This window comes from Euphorbia lathyris, chromosome 4 (genome assembly GCF_963576675.1).
Source record: "Euphorbia lathyris chromosome 4, ddEupLath1.1, whole genome shotgun sequence".
Lineage (NCBI taxonomy): Eukaryota > Viridiplantae > Streptophyta > Magnoliopsida > Malpighiales > Euphorbiaceae > Euphorbia > Euphorbia lathyris.
The window spans coordinates 19,255,506-19,276,247 of record NC_088913.1 but is presented as its reverse complement, the minus strand read 5'-3'; the positions used below and the strand labels follow the sequence as shown (position 1 = coordinate 19,276,247).

Here is a 20,742-nt window from a genome sequence, read left to right as displayed (position 1 = left end):
ATTGTTGTTATTATTTTGGATTGAAGTCCAAATATGATTTTTATGATACAAAAGGGCTAATTGAAGCCAAATGATTTATGGTTATGAAATAGTTTTGAAGTTGATTGTGAAAGTATATTTGAGCACGTTATGATTTTATGATTTTATATCCATCGAGAGTTATCTGGATCGGTGGTTTTATATTTGAAGACCATGTTCAGTGAGGGACATGGCCTGTGTACACAGTGTGAAGACCTATTGGGTATGGCAGCGAAGTGTTGGGTAAGACCATATGGGATAGGCAATGTTAAGAGACGTCTCGACTATATATGTGGTTATGGATTGATACTTAAGGGGAGAAACTCGAGGATGGATACAATGTTTTAAGTTCATTTAGATTATGTTTTCAGTTATGATTGATTTTGATATAAGGTTTTACGTTTGATTAAATATGAGTTGGTTTGATAAAACACTTATTTGATTACAATATTTTATAAGGTTTTGAAGAAAGATTATATATTTTTATGGTTTTGGTTTACTACTTTGACTATATTATGAACTTAAGTTTTGAGTATATATTATAAGGTTTGGATTAAATCCCGTTATAAAGGTATATATACAGCCATGTTAAGTAAAGTTGGTTTTTATAGCTGATAGTTTCTTACTGAGATTTTTGTCTCACGTTTTTAAATGTTTTAATGTTTTTATGTGAGAAAGTACAGGATATAGAGAAGGTTACCAACCGATTAGGCGAAGTTTGGAAGTTGGTTGCTTATTGTTAGAATTATGGTTAGAACTTTGGTATTTCGATTGTAAGATAATGATATTTGGATTAATTGGAGACTTCTAAGTATTGATTATGATCTTTCTATTTCACGCCCGATGCCGATTGAGGTCGTTTAGGGTCGGGTGTGACACGTCTTCATCAACTTCGGGTTCAAATTGACAGTACGTGCCCGATTTGTCTTTCTAGTGCGGAGGATTTGTTTCACGTGCTGCTAATATGTGTAAATGCTCGTCATGCATGGAACTTTGCAAGGTGCGGGGATTTAAGTCTGACGGTAAGTGACTTCGCACAGTTCTGGCACATATTCGATCAGCGTGGAGATGTGCAGGTTTTGGAGGAAGCAATAATGGTTAGCTGGACACTATGGAGTAATCGCAACAGTCTGGTATGGAGGAATATGTCTAAGGAGCCGGGAATCCTGTACAGCAACGCCACTGCATTACTGTCAAAATGGAAGTCAGCACAGGTAACACGTATTTCTCATACCCCAGGTCCCAGTGCAGCAACTCGTTGCCCCCCCCCCCCCCCCCCCGACTATGGGAACATTAAAACTAAACTTTGATGCGACCTTATTCAGACTAACTGGGCTTTGGTTTCGCCTTGCGGGATTCTATGAATACCTTCTTAGGAGCAAAAAAATGGAATTATTGCAAGACCTCTTGATCCTCTTATGGCAGAAGCCCTTAGCTGGCTCAAAACCACGACGTACACAAATGTTGTTATGGAATCCGACTCCCGGCTACTGGCAAATGCTTTTCATAGTTAGAGTTTTGTAGAGAGCTCTGTTTGGTTAATCCTTGAAGATTGTAAATCCCTTGCTTGGGATATAGCTCTTCTTTCGTTAGTTTTCATTAAACATCAGCGAACCGGATAGCTCATAGTATAGCTAGAGAATCTGTTTGTGTCTAATTGTGGTGAGTGGATGTCTGTTCCACCACCCCTTCATGTGTTCTGCTCTCAGTTTGGAACTTTAATAAATCATTCTTTCATTTTTTTCAAAAAAATAAAAAAAATAAGACTATCCAGTCATTTTAACTAGCTATACACCAAAGTGGGAGGCACCTATAAATTTGTACATATTAGTGAGACAAAATGAAGGTTGTACAGCAAAGTATGAAATGAGGCAAAAATTGTACACCATTGATGAAATTTACGCGTACATACAAATATGCTAACCTTCATTACCAAATAATTATGTTGTATGCTAGGAATAAAGTGCATGGTCCAAATAATTTGGAATTGACTGGTACATTATTAATTATTTGATGGAGTTTCTGACTAAAAAAATCAGATTATTTGTATAGGACAAATTAAAAAGCCAATCCAATCCAAAATATTTCAATTCAAACTTAATTAATTTCATTTCCATCCAAGAAACAAGTCCAATATAACAAATCAAAAACCCATATATATAGTGTGGCCCTCATTCTTAATTTCTACCAATCTGTATTTTCTCCAAATTAAGAAAAATCAGAGAAATGAGAAAAGAGGGGAAGAAGGGAAACAGCAATCTGGTGAAAGTAATGTTAGCACCAATTAAGATTTTAAGAAAGACATGTGTACTGGAGAACATAGGTCATGAAACGGCAGCGTTTTGTCCAGTTCCACATACATTGAGCTTCAGCAATACTAATCCATGGAGTCAAAGCAAAGATCAAGAGCTAATTTCTAAAAGGAGAAAAGCTGTGAATAATGGTAATATTAGAGATAAGAAGAAGAATATGTTAGGGAGGCTTGAAAGTATTGAAGAGGAACAACCATTGCTTTACTATTGAACACAATTTTGTTGTTATATGACTATATCTTATAATATGTTATTTCAAGTATATTATGAAATTGCAACAAAAAAAAAAGAGTATATTATGATATTCAATTTAAATTTAGAAGTTATAATTTCTTATGAATTTAACATAGAAAACTTCATTTTTCAAGGGATAATAGGAAAAAATAATAATGTTTATATAAGCAATTTTACTATTAACATCTAAAATTATATAATTTTACTCCAAACTTTGACAACCAAAAGGAATTTTATCCCTAACATTAGCAAGTTAGGTCAATTTTGATATATTATTATAAAACATAATTATTTTATTCTTTATTCTGCATTAATTGCACGTTGATTGATTTCAAAAAAAAAATTCTATATTTTTTATTTAATAATAGAATTCAAAATTAATATAGTTAAATTCCGTGAAATATTTGAATTTTTTTCCTACTCGTACAAAATACAGTATATTTTATTTTTATTTTTTCATGATTAATTATATGTTTGTGATCTGTTACTAATGAGTTATAAAATAACTCTAAAGTGTATATGGTAAGATTCGTAACCGAGAAAATAATTTGAAGAATAATTTTTCTAATTGACCAAATTTATCAGTATCGTGACAATTACTATAGTCAGTCAATATTAAAAATAAAATGGCAGATAGATGTTAACATAAAATTGGTCTTAGGATAAATATTAGAAGTATTTAAAAAAAACAATAAAAAATGATAACATCGAGATATTATCACAAGGACCAAAAGAGATAATTGCCTCAAGTATGCCACGTAGCACAAGAAGCCGCCCGGTGGATCTCCCTGGATTAGCTCTAAGAGATCCGCTGGCGGATCTCTAAGGCGAGTCTCTCCACTTTCCCAGATAACGGCTGGCCGCCGTCTCGGCCATAAATGAATCATTAATATTCTCAAAACCGTCAGGTTAAGAGTAACTTATAACCGCCAATAAATGAGCATTAATAGAGACTTTCTAGTTACCTAGGGGTTACGAATTCTCCAACTATAAATAGCCTACATCTAGGGCTACCAAAAGGTACGTTCATTCTTACGTTCCCTCATCCTTGTCAATACAGTTTATTTTCCATATTAGCTACTGACTTAGGCATCGGAGTGTCCCCGGCCGATCCCAACGGCGTCTCACAGGGACGTGATTCGATCAGAAGTTTCTCCAGTGTTATCAATTGGTGCGGTGAGCGTGGAATCCTTGGTCAGAAAAAAGGATTTTTTCGTTCACACTGAAACATCATGACGGAGGAAAGACTAAATTTCTCCTCTGGGATTAAATCATTGATAATTACATCGCCAAGTGCTGGTCGCACAGATATGACCACTCATGAGAATTATTATAAATATCACAAGGAAGATGGCTACACTGATGCTAGACTCAAAGAGGACTCGACGAAAAGGAAGAGAAAAGGCATAATTAACGTCATAGTTGGCGGACCAGGTTATCAGCCAACAGCAAAAAAGGCAAGGGTGACCACCCTTGAAAGAACGTCATTAAACCGCCCTTTTTCAGATGCAGGTCAGAAGATTGCACCCCATGCGGACGCACTGGTCGTCACCATGATGGTTGAAGGTTGGGAAATGAGGCAAATAATGATTGATACGGGAAGTTCATGTAACATTATTACGCAAGGAGCATTCGCCAAACTCAAGATTGATCCTGTCCGGATAGAACCAACTGTGGTCGATATTTTAGGAGTCACTGGTCATACCATTCAGACGAAAGGTCAGGTTACTTTGGATTGCTAGCTTACCGGGGATGATCAAGTTTGGAGAGAAGATTTGGAGTTTTCGGTCTTAGACGGACAATTAGCTTACAATATTATCCTTGGACGACCTTTTATCTCCGGAGTTGCAGCTCTTATCTCCCTTCGCCATTTAGCACTCTACATTCCCACGGTCAAGGGATGCATGATGGTCAAAGGTTGTCAGAAGGAGGCCCAAGAAACATATTCCGCATCCTTAACGATTCGCCCTCAATCTAAGGAGGAAGATGAGGAGGAACACGTCACGATGGCTTTGGGGGAAACCGAAATGTACCCTATGGTGGATGGGAAGCAGGTGCGGATAGCTAAAAGCCTACAAGGTGAGATCAGAGACGCAATCACCAAAGTACTTGGCGAAGCTGAAGATGTTTTCGCATGGAAAGATGAAGTACTCCCCGGAATTAGCCCAGACGTGATCACCCACAAACTCAACATTAACAAAAATGCGGTTCCTGTGGCTCAGAAGCGGAGAAACCATGGTCCGGAAAGGCAAAAAGTGATTGAGGATCAAATTGCCAAGCTCCAAAAGGCGGATGCCATCGAGGAGGTGCTTTATACCCAGTGGTTGGCGAACGTCGTACTAGTCAAGAAAGCTGGCGGATCTTATCGTATGTGCATCGATTTCACAGATCTTAATAAAGCTTGCCCCAAAGATAATTATCCTTTGCCGTGCATAGACATGCTTGTAGATGGAACTGCCGGTCACGCAATGTATTCCTTTACTGACGTAAAGTCTAGCTATCATCAAATCCCTATGGAGCCCTCGGATAGAATCAAGACCTCGTTCGTGACGCATCAAGCCACTTATTGTTTCAAAGTTATGCCCTTCGGGCTCAAGAACGCGGGAGCTACTTATCAGAGGATGATGAACAAGATATTCGCGGACAATAAAAGTGGTAATTATTCCGTCTACGTAGATGACATGATCATTAAAAGCATGACGGCAGAAAGGCATGTGGAGGATATAAGGGAAGTACTGGGCGTACTGTGACACCACAACATCAAATTAAATCCCGAGAAATGCACTTTTGGAGCTACATATGGAAAATTTTTAGGATTCATGATCAGCGAAAAAGGAGTTAGCCCAAATCCTGACAAAGTCAAAGCAGTTCTTGAGATGCAAGCGCCCCGGAATATCAAGGAGGTACAACGCCTTAATGGGCGTATTATAGCCTTGGGCAGGTTTATTTCTTGCTCAGCCCGTAGATGTCAGCCTTTTTTCGAAGTTATCAAACAGCAAAAAGCATTCGAGTGGAATGAAGATTGTCAGAATGCCTTCGAAGGAATCAAGCGGTTCCTCACAGAACCACCTATGATGAGTCGACCTTTGAAGGGAGAAGATTTATACATGTATGTATCGGTCACGGATAAAGCCGTATGCACGGTCATGATACGGGAGGAGGATGGCCAACAGTTCCCAATTTATTACGTGAGCAAGGTTTTGAAAGATGCTGAGACCAGATATTCAAAACTAGATAAAATGGCACTGGCTGTTGTAACCACGGCAATTCGCCTTAGGCCATATTTTCAGGCGCATACAGTAATAGTTCGTACCAATATACAAATGAGAAAAGTATTACAGAAGCCGGACACTTCGGGAAGGTTGATGGAGTGGGCGATCCGCCTGGGCGAATTTGATGTAAGATATGAAAGCAGGTCATCATTGAAAAGTCAAGTCCTAGCGGACTTCGTGAATGAATTCACTGATGAGGGGATATCTCATCCCAAACCTCCGTTAGAAGAATGGTCGATGTATACCGACGGGGCTTCATCGGCGGAGGGAGCAGGGGTGGGAGTTGTGATCAAGGGTCCCCATTACATAAAATTGCGGTACGCAGCAAAACTAAATTTCCATGCCACTAACAATGCTGCGGAGTACGAAGCTCTAATATTGGGTCTACGTCTACTTCAAGAGATCACCCCAGAACGGATCGTGATCTACAGCGATTCAAAACTAATGGTCAACCAAGTCATCAAGAATTACGAGGTAAAAGACGAGATCCTGGCCAAATATGTAGCAGAAGTCAAAAAATTGCTAGATAACCTTGAAGCTAAAGAAGCCAGATGGGAATTGGTTCACATACCAAGAGAATCCAATACGGAGGCGGATCAATTGGCCAAAATGGCTTCTTGTGAGGCAAATTGGGCGGATCCGGACTATCCCTTCGAAGTAAAAATGGCTCCGGCATTTGTATCTGCGGAAGTATCTCTACTCACAACAGTGGAAGATTATTGGAGAACGGTCATCCGCCAATATCTGCTAAATGGAACATTACCTGAAGATAAAGAAGAGTCACGAAGGATAATCAGAAGGGCAGCTTATTTCTCCTTAATCAACGATGGTCTCTATAGAAAATCCTTTAGCCATCCTTGGCTGAAGTGCATTCTACCTGAAGAGGGACAACAAATCCTTAAGGAACTACACGAGGGATCTTGTGGGTCACATGAGGCATCCGCCACGATTTTGAAAAAATCCAGGTTAGCAGGTTTCTACTGGCCCACAGCCGAGTTAGACGCCCAGAGTTTGGTAGAATCTTGTCACAGTTGCCAGATTCATGCAAATAAGTCACACACTACCAAGCACATCCAAAAACCAATTATTGAAGGTCGTCCGTTCGCCCTCTGGGGAATAGACATTGTTGGCCCATTTCCTCCAACTCGCCGGCAAAAGAGGTACGTAATAGTAGCAGTGGACCATTTCACCAAATGGGTTGAAGCCGAGGCTGTTTCCTCCATTACAGCGGAGCAGATAGTAGAGTTTGTCAAGGACGACATCGTGGGAAGATACGGCATTCCACACACTATTACCACCGACAACGGGACACAGTTTAACTGTGGCAAATTCAAGGCTTTTTGTGAGGGATTGGGCATCCTGAACAGATTCGCTTCCGTTTATTATCCTCAGTCCAATGGAATGACCGAAGTAACCAACCGAACAATCGTAAAAGGGATAAAAAAAAAGGCTAGGAGAACACGACAAAAAATGGGCGGATCAAATTACAAGTGTTTTGTGGGCCTATCGTACCACTCCAAGAACTGCTACGGGAGAAACGCCATTCGCCCTTTCTCATGGAGTGGAGGCCGTAATACCAGTTGAAATACAAGTCCCCAGTGATCGAGTGGCCTTTTATTGCGAGGAGGACAATGGCAAACGGTTAAGGGACCGCCTAGATCAGGTCGAGGACCGCAGGAACCAATCCTATGTACGCATGGCAGCGTATAAACAGCGGATTGCATCTTATCATGATAAAAATGTCAAGCTTGTGGATCTAAAGATGGGAGATCTGGTGCTTCGCAAAGCTGATAAAATCCAACCTCGAGAAGGCAAAGGCAAGTTAGGGATTAATTGGATAGGTCCATACCAGATAGTGGAGAAGGTTGGACCAGCCACATTCAAAATACAAGATATGGAGGGCAATACCCTACCACGCACGTGGAATCTCCAAAACCTCCGCAAATACTTTGTCAGAAAATAGAGCGCGCTCACGGTCTTGAGTACTCTTTTTTCCTTTAGCAAGCTTTTATCCCATGTGGTTTTTCTTGTTAAAAGGTTATCAAATGAAGCTCCTTTGTAAAAGACCTATTCACTGTAATAAGGTGTCTTTCCAATCAATAACATTGTTGATCAACTTTACGTCTTTTACTGTTGCAATTTCAGTATTCCATAAAGAGAACATCCCAAGTTCTCTACATTCACAATAGATCCGCCACTTGGCGGATCATGGTCACCAATAGAGTTAAAACGATCCTTGGACGCAAGGTCTCTACACTCTCATACCCTTCCCAGAGAAGGATTTATAAGTCCTGCGGGCGGATCATTTTACCTCAAAGATAGGTAGCAAATTGAACCCCTGGGCAGCTTTACTTCCTCTAAGAAGGAATAGAACAGCTTCAAAACCTTCACAAAGGTTCATACAATGGAGTATGGCTGGCCACCTACTCCAAACCAAAATCTCTAAGCAAAATCGAAAAAATAGGGTTACCCCCTTTCTTCGCCCTCGCCGCTTGAGGGTCCTCCTCCACAGCCATAGATTCGCCACCAGGAAAGATATCTCTTAAAGGAACAAAACCTAACGAAAAGACGAAATCAAAGGCTGGTAGTATCCCTTTAAAAATCATTCGTCACAACTGTGATGTTACTACACGCGCCGGCCATAAAAGAACATTGAACAGAATGCTCGCAGAAGCACAAGACGACGCGCAGAAGACCCAAAAGCCCTGAAGGACTTTAAAGGCATTTTGGGGGGGGCTTCTGATAACATCGAGATATTATCACAAGGACCAAAAGAGATAATTGCCTCAAGTATGCCACGTAGCACAAGAAGCCGCCCGGCGGGTCTCCCTAGATTAGCTCTAAGAGATCCGCTGGCGGATCTCTAAGGCGAGTCTCTCCACCTTCCCAGATAACGGCTGGCCGCCGTCTCGGCCATAAATGAATCATTAATATTCTCAAAACCGTCAGGTTAAGAGTAACTTATAACCGCCAATAAATGAGCATTAATAGAGACTTTCTAGTTACCTAGGGGTTACGAATTCTCCAACTATAAATAGCCTACATCTAGGGCTACCAAAAGGTACGTTCATTCTTACGTTCCCTCATCCTTGTCAATACAGTTTATTTTCCATATTAGCTACTGACTTAGGCATCGGAGTGTCCCCGGCCGATCCCAACGGCGTCTCATAGGGACGTGATTCGATCAGAAGTTTCTCCAGTGTTATAAAAAAAAAATTAAGAAACCTTGGCTCAAACATGGAAGTGTAACATGGATTGCTGAAATATGACACTATGGCATAGAAGAAAAGTCAAATATGCCTCTTGGCTGTGCAAATGTATATTGAATATGTTGACCGCTAAATTAAGCTTAAATTTTAGAAACTTTCACATTTTTTAAAGTTTTAATAACATATACAAATATTTATTCAAAACAAAAAAAAAATAACTATTATTTAATAGCATGTTAAAGCTAGATTATTTAAGGTGTTAGTATGAAACTTTTATCGTAGACTAATACAGGGCTTCTTACATTAATATCATAACTATCGATAAAATTATAATTAAATCAGATTATCAAATTTCAATTATAATTTAATTATAAATAAAATATGTTTTTATATTTGAATTAATTTTTTTAATATATATTAAAAATAATGATTTTATTAATTTAGTATAATTTAATATTTGATATAATTAAGAATAATTTTTTAAAAGTAAATTTATAACCATACCATCTAAACTTGAATTTATTGGTATTTAAAATAAAAGTTATGCGAATAACATTAATGGATTGGTAACTTGTAAAATAGAATTTGAGTTCAAATATGTGAGAAGACTTGCATGAATTCATGATCAGATTCAAGAGCAGTCATTAAATCAGGAGGAAGACAAATCTCCAACTCCATACTTCCTCCACCTTCTCTTCCAGGATACGGCGTCACTTTACCACTAAACTTATGCGCATACCCACTTCTAATCGCCACACCTTTCCCTAACCCAAATTCATTCCCATACTTATTAAATCTCGGCGAACTTCCCATCATCACACTATGCCGATCAAACACCTGCCCGATACTATAAATCGCCGGCGACTTCATCCAATTATCATACCACTCCCTGATCTTCTCATCCGTCTGATCAATCACCGCCTCATGCACCTTCCACGCCGCCCATCCTAGATTCTGCTTCAGCAATTCTCCGGCTGTCGTGAATGCTCTTAGCGGATGAATACAGTTCCCGAAATAGTTCTGCGATAACGGCGGATTCAATCTCGATCTGTCGTTGCAGGCAACTCTGCAACTCGTTACTTGATTCTCCGGTAGTCGGCGGATTCTGGTTATGCACCGCCATAGAAACGCAGATAAGGCTTGCAGAGATGAGATGTTGAGAGTTTTCTGTTCTGAATTAGCTCTCGCTTTGATTTTGGCTATGGAGTCTGAGGAGAAAAAGAACATTCTCTCTTTCAACAATGGCGATTCGAATGGAGATAAGAACTGGTCGAGATCCGTGAACGGGAGATTGATGATTTTATCATAACCTTCAGGAATCCATCGATTGAGGATCGGCGGACGCGAGATTTGAAAATCGGTACGATTCTCTTCTTCTCTCTGTTGTGATTGGAAAATCTCAGAAAATGTGTTGAAGAAATGCCAGAAAGAGTTACCGTCGCCAATCGCGTGATTCATGGAACACCCGATGAAGATTCCGTCAATTAGTTCCGTAACTTGAATTGTCAACAGAGATTTGAAATGGCCGTCGTGATTCAGAGCTCGATCGTGGTCAAAAAAAGATTGAACAATCAAAGGAACATAAGTCGGAGACAAAACATCAGAAATCGATAAATCTGAAGCTGAAGCGTGAATGACTCTTGCTCCGGGGCTGTTAACGGAGTCGACGTAGATTACATAGGAAGCAGGGTTCTCCGTCTTAAGGGTTGCGAGACGGCCGGCGAGGGGGTGGAAGTGGACGAGAGTTAAAGAGAGGGAGTGTTTTAGGTCGTCTAAGAAAGAAGAGATGTTGAAATTTGGGGGTTTGGAGTAGAGAAGACCTTTTTGAATGTATTGAACGGAGATCATTATAAGATCCCATGGAGTTAAATGCCATGGATTCTTTGATTCTTCTGTGATGTATTTGGGTTTTACAAACCATTCTGAGATTTGTTCAACTTTTTTTGTGTTCATTGCAAAAGAAAATTTGCAGTTGATGAATATTGAGTTTGTGAGATGGAATACAAATATTCTAGTCAAATCTTTATAGTTGATCTTGTTCTCACCTACTTCATGATGTTCTTTCTTTATTCTTTTTTCTTTTGTCTTTTGTCGTGGTTGCTTACTTGTTTAGCAAGCACTTTCATCCTTTTTCTTTTGTCAATCTTTCTTTTGTTAAATTTGTATGTCTTTTTGTAAATAATAATAAAAAAACATTTAGTATGCTTTTGGTCTAACCCAAAGCTCAATCAAGCTCAATCGTTTGACTTGACTTTAAGAGTTGATTTTTGCTCCGAGGGTAGGGTACACTTAGATACCAATTTAATACTAATTTGGTTAGAAGCTAAACTCATGAGGGAGCTTGACATTGTTTTATTGCAAGAGGAAGTTCTTTGGTATCAGAAGTCACACGTGAAGTGGTTATGCTTTGGGGATAAAAACACATCTTTTTTTCACACGTCTACTCTTATCCGTCGACGCAGGAATAAGATTGAGGGCCTTAGAAATGATGCTGGGATTTGGGTTTGGGATGCTGCTAAGCTTAAAGAAATGGTCTAGAATTATTTTGAACATCTTTACACCGAGGAACTGGACTCTCGGCCTCTTTTGACTTCTTGTAGTACGTTCCCTGCTCTCCCTAGCACGGCTGTTGCTAACCTCTCAAAATCTTTTACCCCTGATGAAGTTCGGTTGTCTCTTTTTGATATGAGTCCTCTCAAAGCGCCTGGTCCCGATGGCTGCCAAACCGGGTTCTTTCAGAAGTTGTGGGCCTCGGTTGGGAATCAGGTCTGTGAAGCTGTTTGTTTGGCTCTTTCTTCAGGGTCTATCCCTCTGGGGTGGAATAACACCTTGCTCACCACCATCCCCAAAATTGCTAATCCGGAATTGATCTCTCAGTTTAGACCCATCAGTCTCTGCAATGTGTTATATAAGACTATCACTAAGTGTATTGTTAATAGGCTCAAGCCGTATCTCCGCACTGTTGTTAGTCCTATGCAAAGCAGCTTTGTCCTCGGGCGCCAGATTTCGGATAACGTTATTCTTCTTCAGGAAGTGCTCCACTCGTTTAAAAAGAAGAAAGGTAGAAAGGGTTTCATGGTTATGAAACTTGACCTCGAGAAGGCGTATGATAGAATCTCGTGGGACTTTCTTAGAGATACTCTCAATGTGATGGGTTTGAATAGGCAGCTAAATGATCTTATTATGAACTGTGTTTCAGGGTCTCACATGCGTGTTCTGTGGAACGAGGAGCAACTTGAGGGATTCAATCCCTCTCGTGGCCTTAGACAGGGAGACCCCCTTTCCCCTTACTTGTTTGTGCTCTGCCTCGAAAGGCTTAACCATCTTATTTCGGATGCGATCCGGGATGAGGCATGGCACCCTATTGCTCTCTCCCGTGGAGGCCCTCTGTTATCTCACATCTTCTTCGCGGATGATATAGTTCTTTTGGCTGAAGCTAATGTGAATCAAGCTCTCGTAATCAGAGATGTTCTTCATCGGTTTTGTGTCAGCTCGGGGCAAAAAATCAGTCCACAGAAGTCAAGAGTCTTCTTTTCCTCTAATGTCTCAAATGTTACTAGCAGAGGCATTTGTGATATTCTTGGGTTCTCCCAAACTAATGATCTGGGTATGTACTTGGGAATGCCCCTCCTCCACAAACACGTCTGTAAGGAAACTTACAAGCATGTGATTGATCGAGTGCATTCTAAACTAGCCGGGTGGAAAGAAAAGTGTCTGAACTTTGTCGGTCGCCTCACCCTTGTCAAATCGGTAATCTCAGCTATTCCTAGTTACTCTATGCAAACCACTCTCCTCCCTAAAAGTATTTGCAATAAAATTGATGCTTGTAACCGAGGGTTTCTTTGGGGCTCTCAAAGAGGCCAACGTCGAATTCATCTTGTAAATTGGGGTACTGCTGGTTTGAGAAAAGCCAATGGAGGCCTTGGCATTAAGAGTATGCGGTGTTGGTCCCGTGTGATTAGTTCCAAGGGGGGGTTAGGAACTAATATAACTTTTTCGATTTTAATTAAGCTGACTTAATATATTTTCTTAAGTTTGTCAACTCAGCTTTGGTCAGCACGGCCGATTGTAACGTAAGATAGCTTTAGTCAGATATTGACTGGAACTATTTTACATATGAGTTGGGAATTGACACTTTTGTGGTCAGCTTTCAACTCAGCACTCTTATTTACTCAATATCAATTTAGACAATTTATATGCTGAGTAAATATAACAAGCAACACATACAGGTATATATATATGAGAGAGTTAGAGATTACTCAGCACGACTTATCCTGATTCGGCCTCTCCGCCTACGTCCAATCCCCAGAGTCCCTCCGGGCTTTTGAAATCCAATACTGAGCTCTTTAAAGGTAGAGCACAAACCGTTTACAAGGCAGTTGAATATGCAAGAGTACCTTCCTCTATTCGTCTACTCAACTCCTACTAAGTGCTATAACCGAACACTTAGGTTTCTCTACCACTGAGTATTTACAACCAAACACTCAGCACAACACTCTCAATAATACAATTGATACAGACTTGTTCTTTTTCAGACAAAGAACACTTTAGATGATTACAAAAATCACTCTAGCTTTTACACAAGAATAGAAAGTTGGTGTAAGATCTCTTTTTGTTTTGATGTGCTTTTTCTCTCTTGTATTTTCTGTAATTCGGCAATGATCCAAGAGGTATACTTGTCCCTTTATAGTTGCAATCTGAAGATCAAATCATTTGAATTTGATTTGCCCGTTGAATCCAAAACGGCTCTTTTGGGGACAATGTTCTGGTCAGCTTCAGATATGCAGGCCAATCCTGTCGTCTGAATTCTTCAGTCGTCGGGCTTGTCTTCTTCTTGCAGATTTCATCTTTTTGTGCCAGTTTTTCTTTTTGCTAATAGAACAGTTGACCCATGCATCTCGAAATTGGCTTTTGCGTCATTCCAAGGTTCTGGATTGGTGCAGACAGTTGTCAGATCTTGTCTTTTAGCAAACGGATCATTCATGCTGTCCTGAAGATCACTCAGCTTGACTTTGATAGCCGTTGTCTTTGATTGTTCCCAATTCAAATACTAAGTTCTCTTTTACTCAGCTTCTTGATCTTTAAGCTTCTGTTTTGAAGATGACTTAACTTCTCTCATGCTGAGTTCCACTCTACTCAGCTTGTGCTGTGACCTCATGCTGACTTCGTCCTGTCTTACTTTTTATTTCTATTTGTATTTATATTTATACTCAACATTGAACAAACATATTAGTACAATTAAATCAAAGCACTTAAATTTAATTGTCTCTTAATCATGGATTAACTTAAATGATTTTTTCAAATCAAAATCATGTGGAAAGGTATTTCAACATGCGGCGCTTCAACCTAGCAATGATTGGAAAGCTTAGTTGGAAAATCCTTGTGGATAATGACTCGCTCCGGGCTCAGGTTCTTCATGCTAAATACTGCGGTCAGAGGGTTGGCCTTAATAAGTTCCAAGCGAAGCCTTCCCATTCATCCACTTGGAAAAGCATTGTGGCGGGCAGCTATGTGATAAAGAAAGGAGTGGGTCGAATCATTTTTAATGGCAGGGATACCTTGTTTTGGCAGGATTGCTGGTACGGTAACGTTAATCTAAGTTCTGTTGCGATTATTCCTCTCCCTGACGAGATGATGACTGCTACGGTCTCTGATTATTGGGACAGCGAGAACAACTCTTGGCTTTGGTCGGTATTTTCACATTTCGTGAGTGCATCTAACATGCTCCGAATCGCTGCCTTTGCTGTTTGTCCGGACAGCCCTATCAGTGATTGCTGGTACTGGCCTCAATGCTCCTCTGGCAGTTATAAAGTCACCACGGGTTATGGGATAATTGGGAGTGAAGATACTAGTAACCCTCGGCCTATTTGGAGTGTGATTTGGAAACTTAACCTCCCTGAGAAAATTAAATGTCTTTTTTGGCAAGCTTCTCACAATGCGATTCTTTGTAACGTGAATAGAGTGAGACGAAATCTGTCCTTGGATGCTTCTTGCCCTCGCTGTCCAGTCCCGGAGACTCTGCTACATTTGTTCCGTGACTGTGCGGTTGCACATCGCTTTTGGTGTTCTGTTATACCTCACAGCTTCTATCATAATTTCTTTACTGCTGATCTACATGCTTGGCTTTTGGAAAACTTGAACTGCGCCTTAGTCTATAGGAATATTCCTTGGTCAATTTTTTTGGATTTGCAGTTTGGGGGTTATGGAAAGGGCGCAATGACTTTCTTTTTAAAGGGAACTCGTTTGTGGTTGTTAATATTGACAATGTGTTGAAACTTTGCAATGAATTTTTGAAAGCTCAGGAGATGTTGTGTGCCAGTTCTATGCTGGTGCCTAAATTGGTTTGGATTCATTGGGAACCTCCGGTTGAGGGTTGGTGGAAGCTAAATACTGACGGGGCTTGTAAAGGTAACCCGGGGATGGCCTCTGCAGGGGGACTCATAAGAGATATGAATGGCTATTGGGGCAGTGGATTTGGACTGAATATTGGCTTATGTACTTCTACTATCGCTGAACTTTGGGGCCTTTACTTTGGTTTACTCTTAGCCTGGGAGAAGGGCCTTAAAAAGGTGGTGATTGAGCTTGACTCCAAAGTGGTGCTGCACTTCATGACGGACATGGTTGCAATTCATCATCCATTCTCCTGGCTTATTTACAGATGTATCTCTCTTCGTGACATGGATTGGGATATTCGGTTTGTCCATGTGTTTAGGGAAGGGAACAGTGCGGCTGACTGGTTGGCGAACTTCGCAGGTTCTTATTCTTTGGGTCACCGTGAGTTTGGTGCGCCTCCTGCAGGCCTCCAGGAAATCCTCTCAGATGATCACATGGGTTCTGTCCGTAGTAGAGTTGTAAGAATGTAATTTGTGCTTGGGTTCTGCTTCTCCCGTTGTTGTTCTGGGCTTCTTGCCTTCTTTGTCTAACCAAAAAATACTAATATGGTAAGAAAAAAAGCATAGCAGGAGAGATAACAATTAGAGATGACCATGTGTACTCTATCCGCGGGGATCTGGTACTACCGGATCCTAATAGGATTATTTGTATTTTGTATAAAATGGTATGAGACGGGTATGAGATCAAAATCATTACCCATTAGGGTAATGGGATGGGTAGGGGAATACCCTCAGGGTACCCATAACCCGTCATAATTTTTTTATATATTAAAAAAGTATTATTGTGTTTTAGATGTAAGATTTGAGATTTGAACACCAACTTTTTGTTCTTCGACCGTTAAATGATACCACTAAGCTATTTTATTTTTATTGATTAAGGTTCAATTTCTTCAATTTTTAGATGGATGATTTATTAAATTTATACTTTGTTAAATTTGTAATATTTTTTGTTTTATTTATTGATTCTTAACGGGTAAGGGTATCCGCGGCTACCCATGAATTAAATGGGACTGCGTATGGGATGCAAAACATATACACGTTAGGGTAATGTGGCGGGTACGGATAATTAAAAAATATATGAGTAAGGGTTTGGGATTGACACTACACGCGAGTACTCTACCTGGTGTCATCCTTAGTAATAATGTGTCTTGAGAGTAAAAGTTATTTCATACATTCCATTATATAAGTCATTATATGTTATTTCAATTAAATTAAAAAATATGATTAATATAAAATCAAATTAATGAATCTATATTGGTCAACTAAAAAAATTCATCTCTAATGTAATTTTTGGATAATAAACCTTGAAACGTTAAAATACACATAGATCAACACAAAAATTTAATGTTTGGACAAAAACACTACACTACAAAGTTCTTGAAAAACTAACTTGCTAGAATTACTTATAAAAAGGAATTAGAGCATCTCCAATGGGGTATAATAAACCACTCAATATACCCCATTGTACCATACTCTCCCATTGGAGAGAGTATGATAAAAAGTACTCCATCTGTTCCACAATACATGTCTTTTAAGGTTAATGTACACTAATTAAGAAATGTAACTAATTTTAGGTAAAATACTTTATTACCCTTGTATTAATTGCATCCACTAGTAACTTTATATATTCCCAAGACAAAAGGTCAACTTAAATAGGGGTATATTTGGTAAATGTAAATTAATGTGCACATATTGAAGCAAAATGTCATGTATTGTGGAACAAAAAAAAAATTCTCTAGAAAGACATGTATTGTGGAACAAAAAAAAAATTCTCTAGAAAGACATGTATTGTGGAACGGATGGAGTAATATTTATCAACCACTCAATGTTTATTGAGCTTTTGCTTTTTTTTTTTTTTTTTTGTAGGAACAGGAAAGAAAAAACAAAAAACCAAAAAGATTAACTAGGGATTAGCCTAGGGAAGCTAACCCCCACAACATCTTCCAAAAGAAGAGAAGATAAATAATCAGGAGGAGAAGATAAAGTTGTGACGCCCAACATCCGCTCATGCCCATCAGCTTGGCTGGTGTAGGCCTAGGGAAGGGGTGGTTAAATTGAACACGGATGGTTCTTGCCTTAGTAACGGTAAAATTTCTGCAGGAGGTGTTCTAAGGGATGATGGGGGTGCTTGGCTGTCTGGGTTCGTTCATAATCTGGGCATAGGTTCATCCTTTTCGGCTGAACTTTGGGGGATTTTTTCTAGCCTAAGACTGGACGAGAGTCTGGGGTTGAAAAAGTTGCTTGTAGAATCTGACAACCTCGAGGCCATCAAAATGATCTCCGATAATAAAACTATTTGTTTAAATAGCCAAAACTTAATCAAAGGTATTAGAAGGCTTTGTTCTTCCTTTGACTTCATCAGCTTCAGTCATATATTCAGAGAGCAAAACCGTGTTGCGAGGTGAAAAATCTTTTTTTGGGTAGAACTATCGAGTGCATCTCCTTTGAAGCTCTCAATAATATTAGATAATTTTCCCGAGAAGAACTCTTTCAAATTAGGAAAACTAATATCTTTTCTTTCAAAAATCTCCTCGTTCCTCCAATACCAAATCTGGTGACAGACAATAGCAAAGAAAATATCACCAAGCTCAAGGTCAGTCAATAACTTCCCACTAACACCATCTGCAAACCAGTCAAGATCAGAGTGGGCCAAGAAAGTCGAAAGCAAGTGGTGAGGGAGAACTTCCGTCCACACCTCCTTACTCCTAGTACAATCCCTAAGAGCATGGCAAATTGTTTCCACATGCCCTCTGCATCTGCTATAAGCCCCAGACTCCGCCAGATGACGTCTATTTCTATCTGAATTAGTGAGCAACCTATCCTTGACACCAAGCCATAGAAAACTCCTGATACGGTAGGGAATCTTTAGAGCCCAAATAAGCTTCCAGACTTCAGAGTTGGAACCCGCCCCATTTTGGTTGAAGTCTTCAAAGGCAGATTTACAGGTATATGTCCCATTATTTGTCAATGCCCAGCAATGACTATCCTTATCTTCCTCCTTATTACTTATCTTAACCCCTCTAATCCTTAGGAGCGTTTCCAGATTGAAAAAGGAGTCAAATTTAGACCAAATCCAATCCCCCTCAGAATCCACCACATCCGCAATCCTCCAATTGCGGATATTATCAGGCGGCAGGGAAGTACACACCTCTAAAAGGGATTTATCACCAATCCAGACATCATTCCAGAAACTGATAGACTTTCCATTTCCCACCTCCTAGCCAATCCTATAGCAAAACTCTAAAAAAACAGAACTGAGGCCTTTCCAAAGAAAAGAACAGTGGACAACTCTCTCCTTGGGGCCCCCCAAAAATCCTATCTTTTCTATATTTCCCACAAAGGAAACGAACCCAAAGAGAAGAGGGGAGTTGCCACATTCTCCACAGCAGCTTCATTAATAACACTTTGTTATTGTCCTTGGTTTGTCTTATCCCCAGGCCTCCCATGTTCTTAGGCTGACAAACCTCTTTCCAAGAAACAAGGTGGATCTTCTTCCCCTCCATAGAGTTCCCCCAAAGGAAACGCCGATTGATTTTATCTAGATCATTAAGAACAGGCTCCGGCAACCTACACGTTTGCATAATATGATTAGGAACCGCACAATTGACAGACTGAATAAAAGTAAGACGGCCCGCAAGAGACAAAGTTTTAGCTTTCCAAATGGCACATTTACCACTACTTTTGTCTATAGTCTCTTTAAAGGAGGCTTTGGAGACTCTGTCACTATGGAGAGGAACCCCCAGATACTTACCCAAAGAATTAGTCAAAGGAATACCAGAGATTTCACTTAGCCTTTTGCAGACACTCTTACTCATGTTTTTAGAACACAACATCCTGAACTTTTGGATATTGAGCTTTTAGCCAAAGGCAGCGCAGAAACAGTTAAGGATGTCCATAACCACACCAATTTGCTCCTCATTCCCTTCCACAAAGATCATAACATCATCTGCGAAGAACAAATGGGTAATTGAAGGACATAATCTGTTGATGGAAACAGGGTGGAAAACTCCATTACCCACAGCCTCTTGGATAAGGTGAGACAACCTTTCCATAGCAATAACAAATAAGAAAGGGCTCATAGGATCTCCTTGACGGATGCCCCGGGAAAGAGTAAACTCCTCAGACATATCTCCATTGATCAGAACCTGAAAAACAGGAGAAGAAATGCATACCTCTATCAAACTCCTCTAGTTATCCGAGATGCCAGCTCTCTTTAGACTATCCAGAAGAAAATTCCAGTTTAAGCGGTCATAAGCTTTCTCTAAATCCAACTTAAGAGCCACAATGCCTTTCCTTCCCTTTTTAATTTTCATGGAGTGAATCATCTCCTGGGAAATAACGACATTGTCCATCATCTGTCTGCCTGGAACAAAACTTCCTTGATTCTGGCTGATAATATTCGGAAGAATACATCGAAGCCTATTAGCTACAATTTTTGTAATAGCTTTGTACAAGACATTACACAGACTAATCGTCCTCATTTGTAAAAAGGAGGAAGGTTTCTCAACTTTCGGTATCAAGACCAGAAGGGTTTTATTCACCAGCTTAATATCTTCAGTACCACTAAACACTCCTTTAATAAAACTATAAATACCTTCCTTCACTGTATCCCAATGTTTATGGTAAAAACATGTAGGAATACCATCAATCCCAGGAGCTTTGGTGGCTCCAATACTAGAGAAGGCTAGATCAATCTCTTTCTGGTCAATTGGATGGAAAGCTTCCAGAACCTTTCCCTCATCCAATCTAGGAAACGAAGTCCTAGAAAGAGCTTTGTCCAGATCCACACTCTCCTCTTTGAATAAATCTTTGTAAAAATTAAGGGCCAGACGACGAATGTCCTCCTCCTCATAGACCCAGTCTCCATTAGAATCTTTGATAGCATCAATCCGATTCCTTTGCATTCTAATAATAGTAGAAAGGTGGAAGAACCTGGTATTGCGATCTCCATCTTCAATCCAAGCCTTCTTTGATTTCTGAAACCAAAGAAACTCTTCCTGCCTCAACACAGCTTCTAATTCTTTCTGGAGAGATCTAAGAAGACAATTCAAACTATGATCAAATCGAATCTCCAAATTACTTTGAATGCCATCGATTCTGCTTAAAAGATTATTCTTCCTTCTGATAATGTGGCGAAAGACATTTCTATTCCACCCACCACATTCCTTCTAAACCCCTCAGCAGCAAGGAGAACATTGGAGTGGGGCTTCCAATTATCCTGAATGAAGTTTTTAAATTTAGGGTGAGATTCCCAGGCCACCTGGTACCTAAAAGGTCTATCCCCTTTAGGTCGATGGCTTTTAAC

The 20,742-nt window shown here is 39.9% G+C and overlaps 1 protein-coding gene across 1 annotated transcript; it reads right to left on the bottom strand.

The window, feature by feature from the left end:
- Positions 1–9,553: 9,553 nt before the first annotated feature.
- LOC136225607 (uncharacterized acetyltransferase At3g50280-like) lies at positions 9,554–11,172 on the bottom strand. Its single transcript, XM_066013687.1, has one exon. It carries the CDS (start codon positions 10,996–10,998, stop codon positions 9,637–9,639), a length of 1,362 nt encoding a protein of 453 aa, XP_065869759.1. The 5' UTR covers positions 10,999–11,172; the 3' UTR covers positions 9,554–9,636.
- Positions 11,173–20,742: the final 9,570 nt, after the last annotated feature.

Coding starts and splice junctions, on each gene's coding strand:
- LOC136225607 (XM_066013687.1), bottom strand. CDS start 10,998: ATGAACACAAAAAAAGTTGAACAAATCTCAGAATGGTTTGTAAAACCC.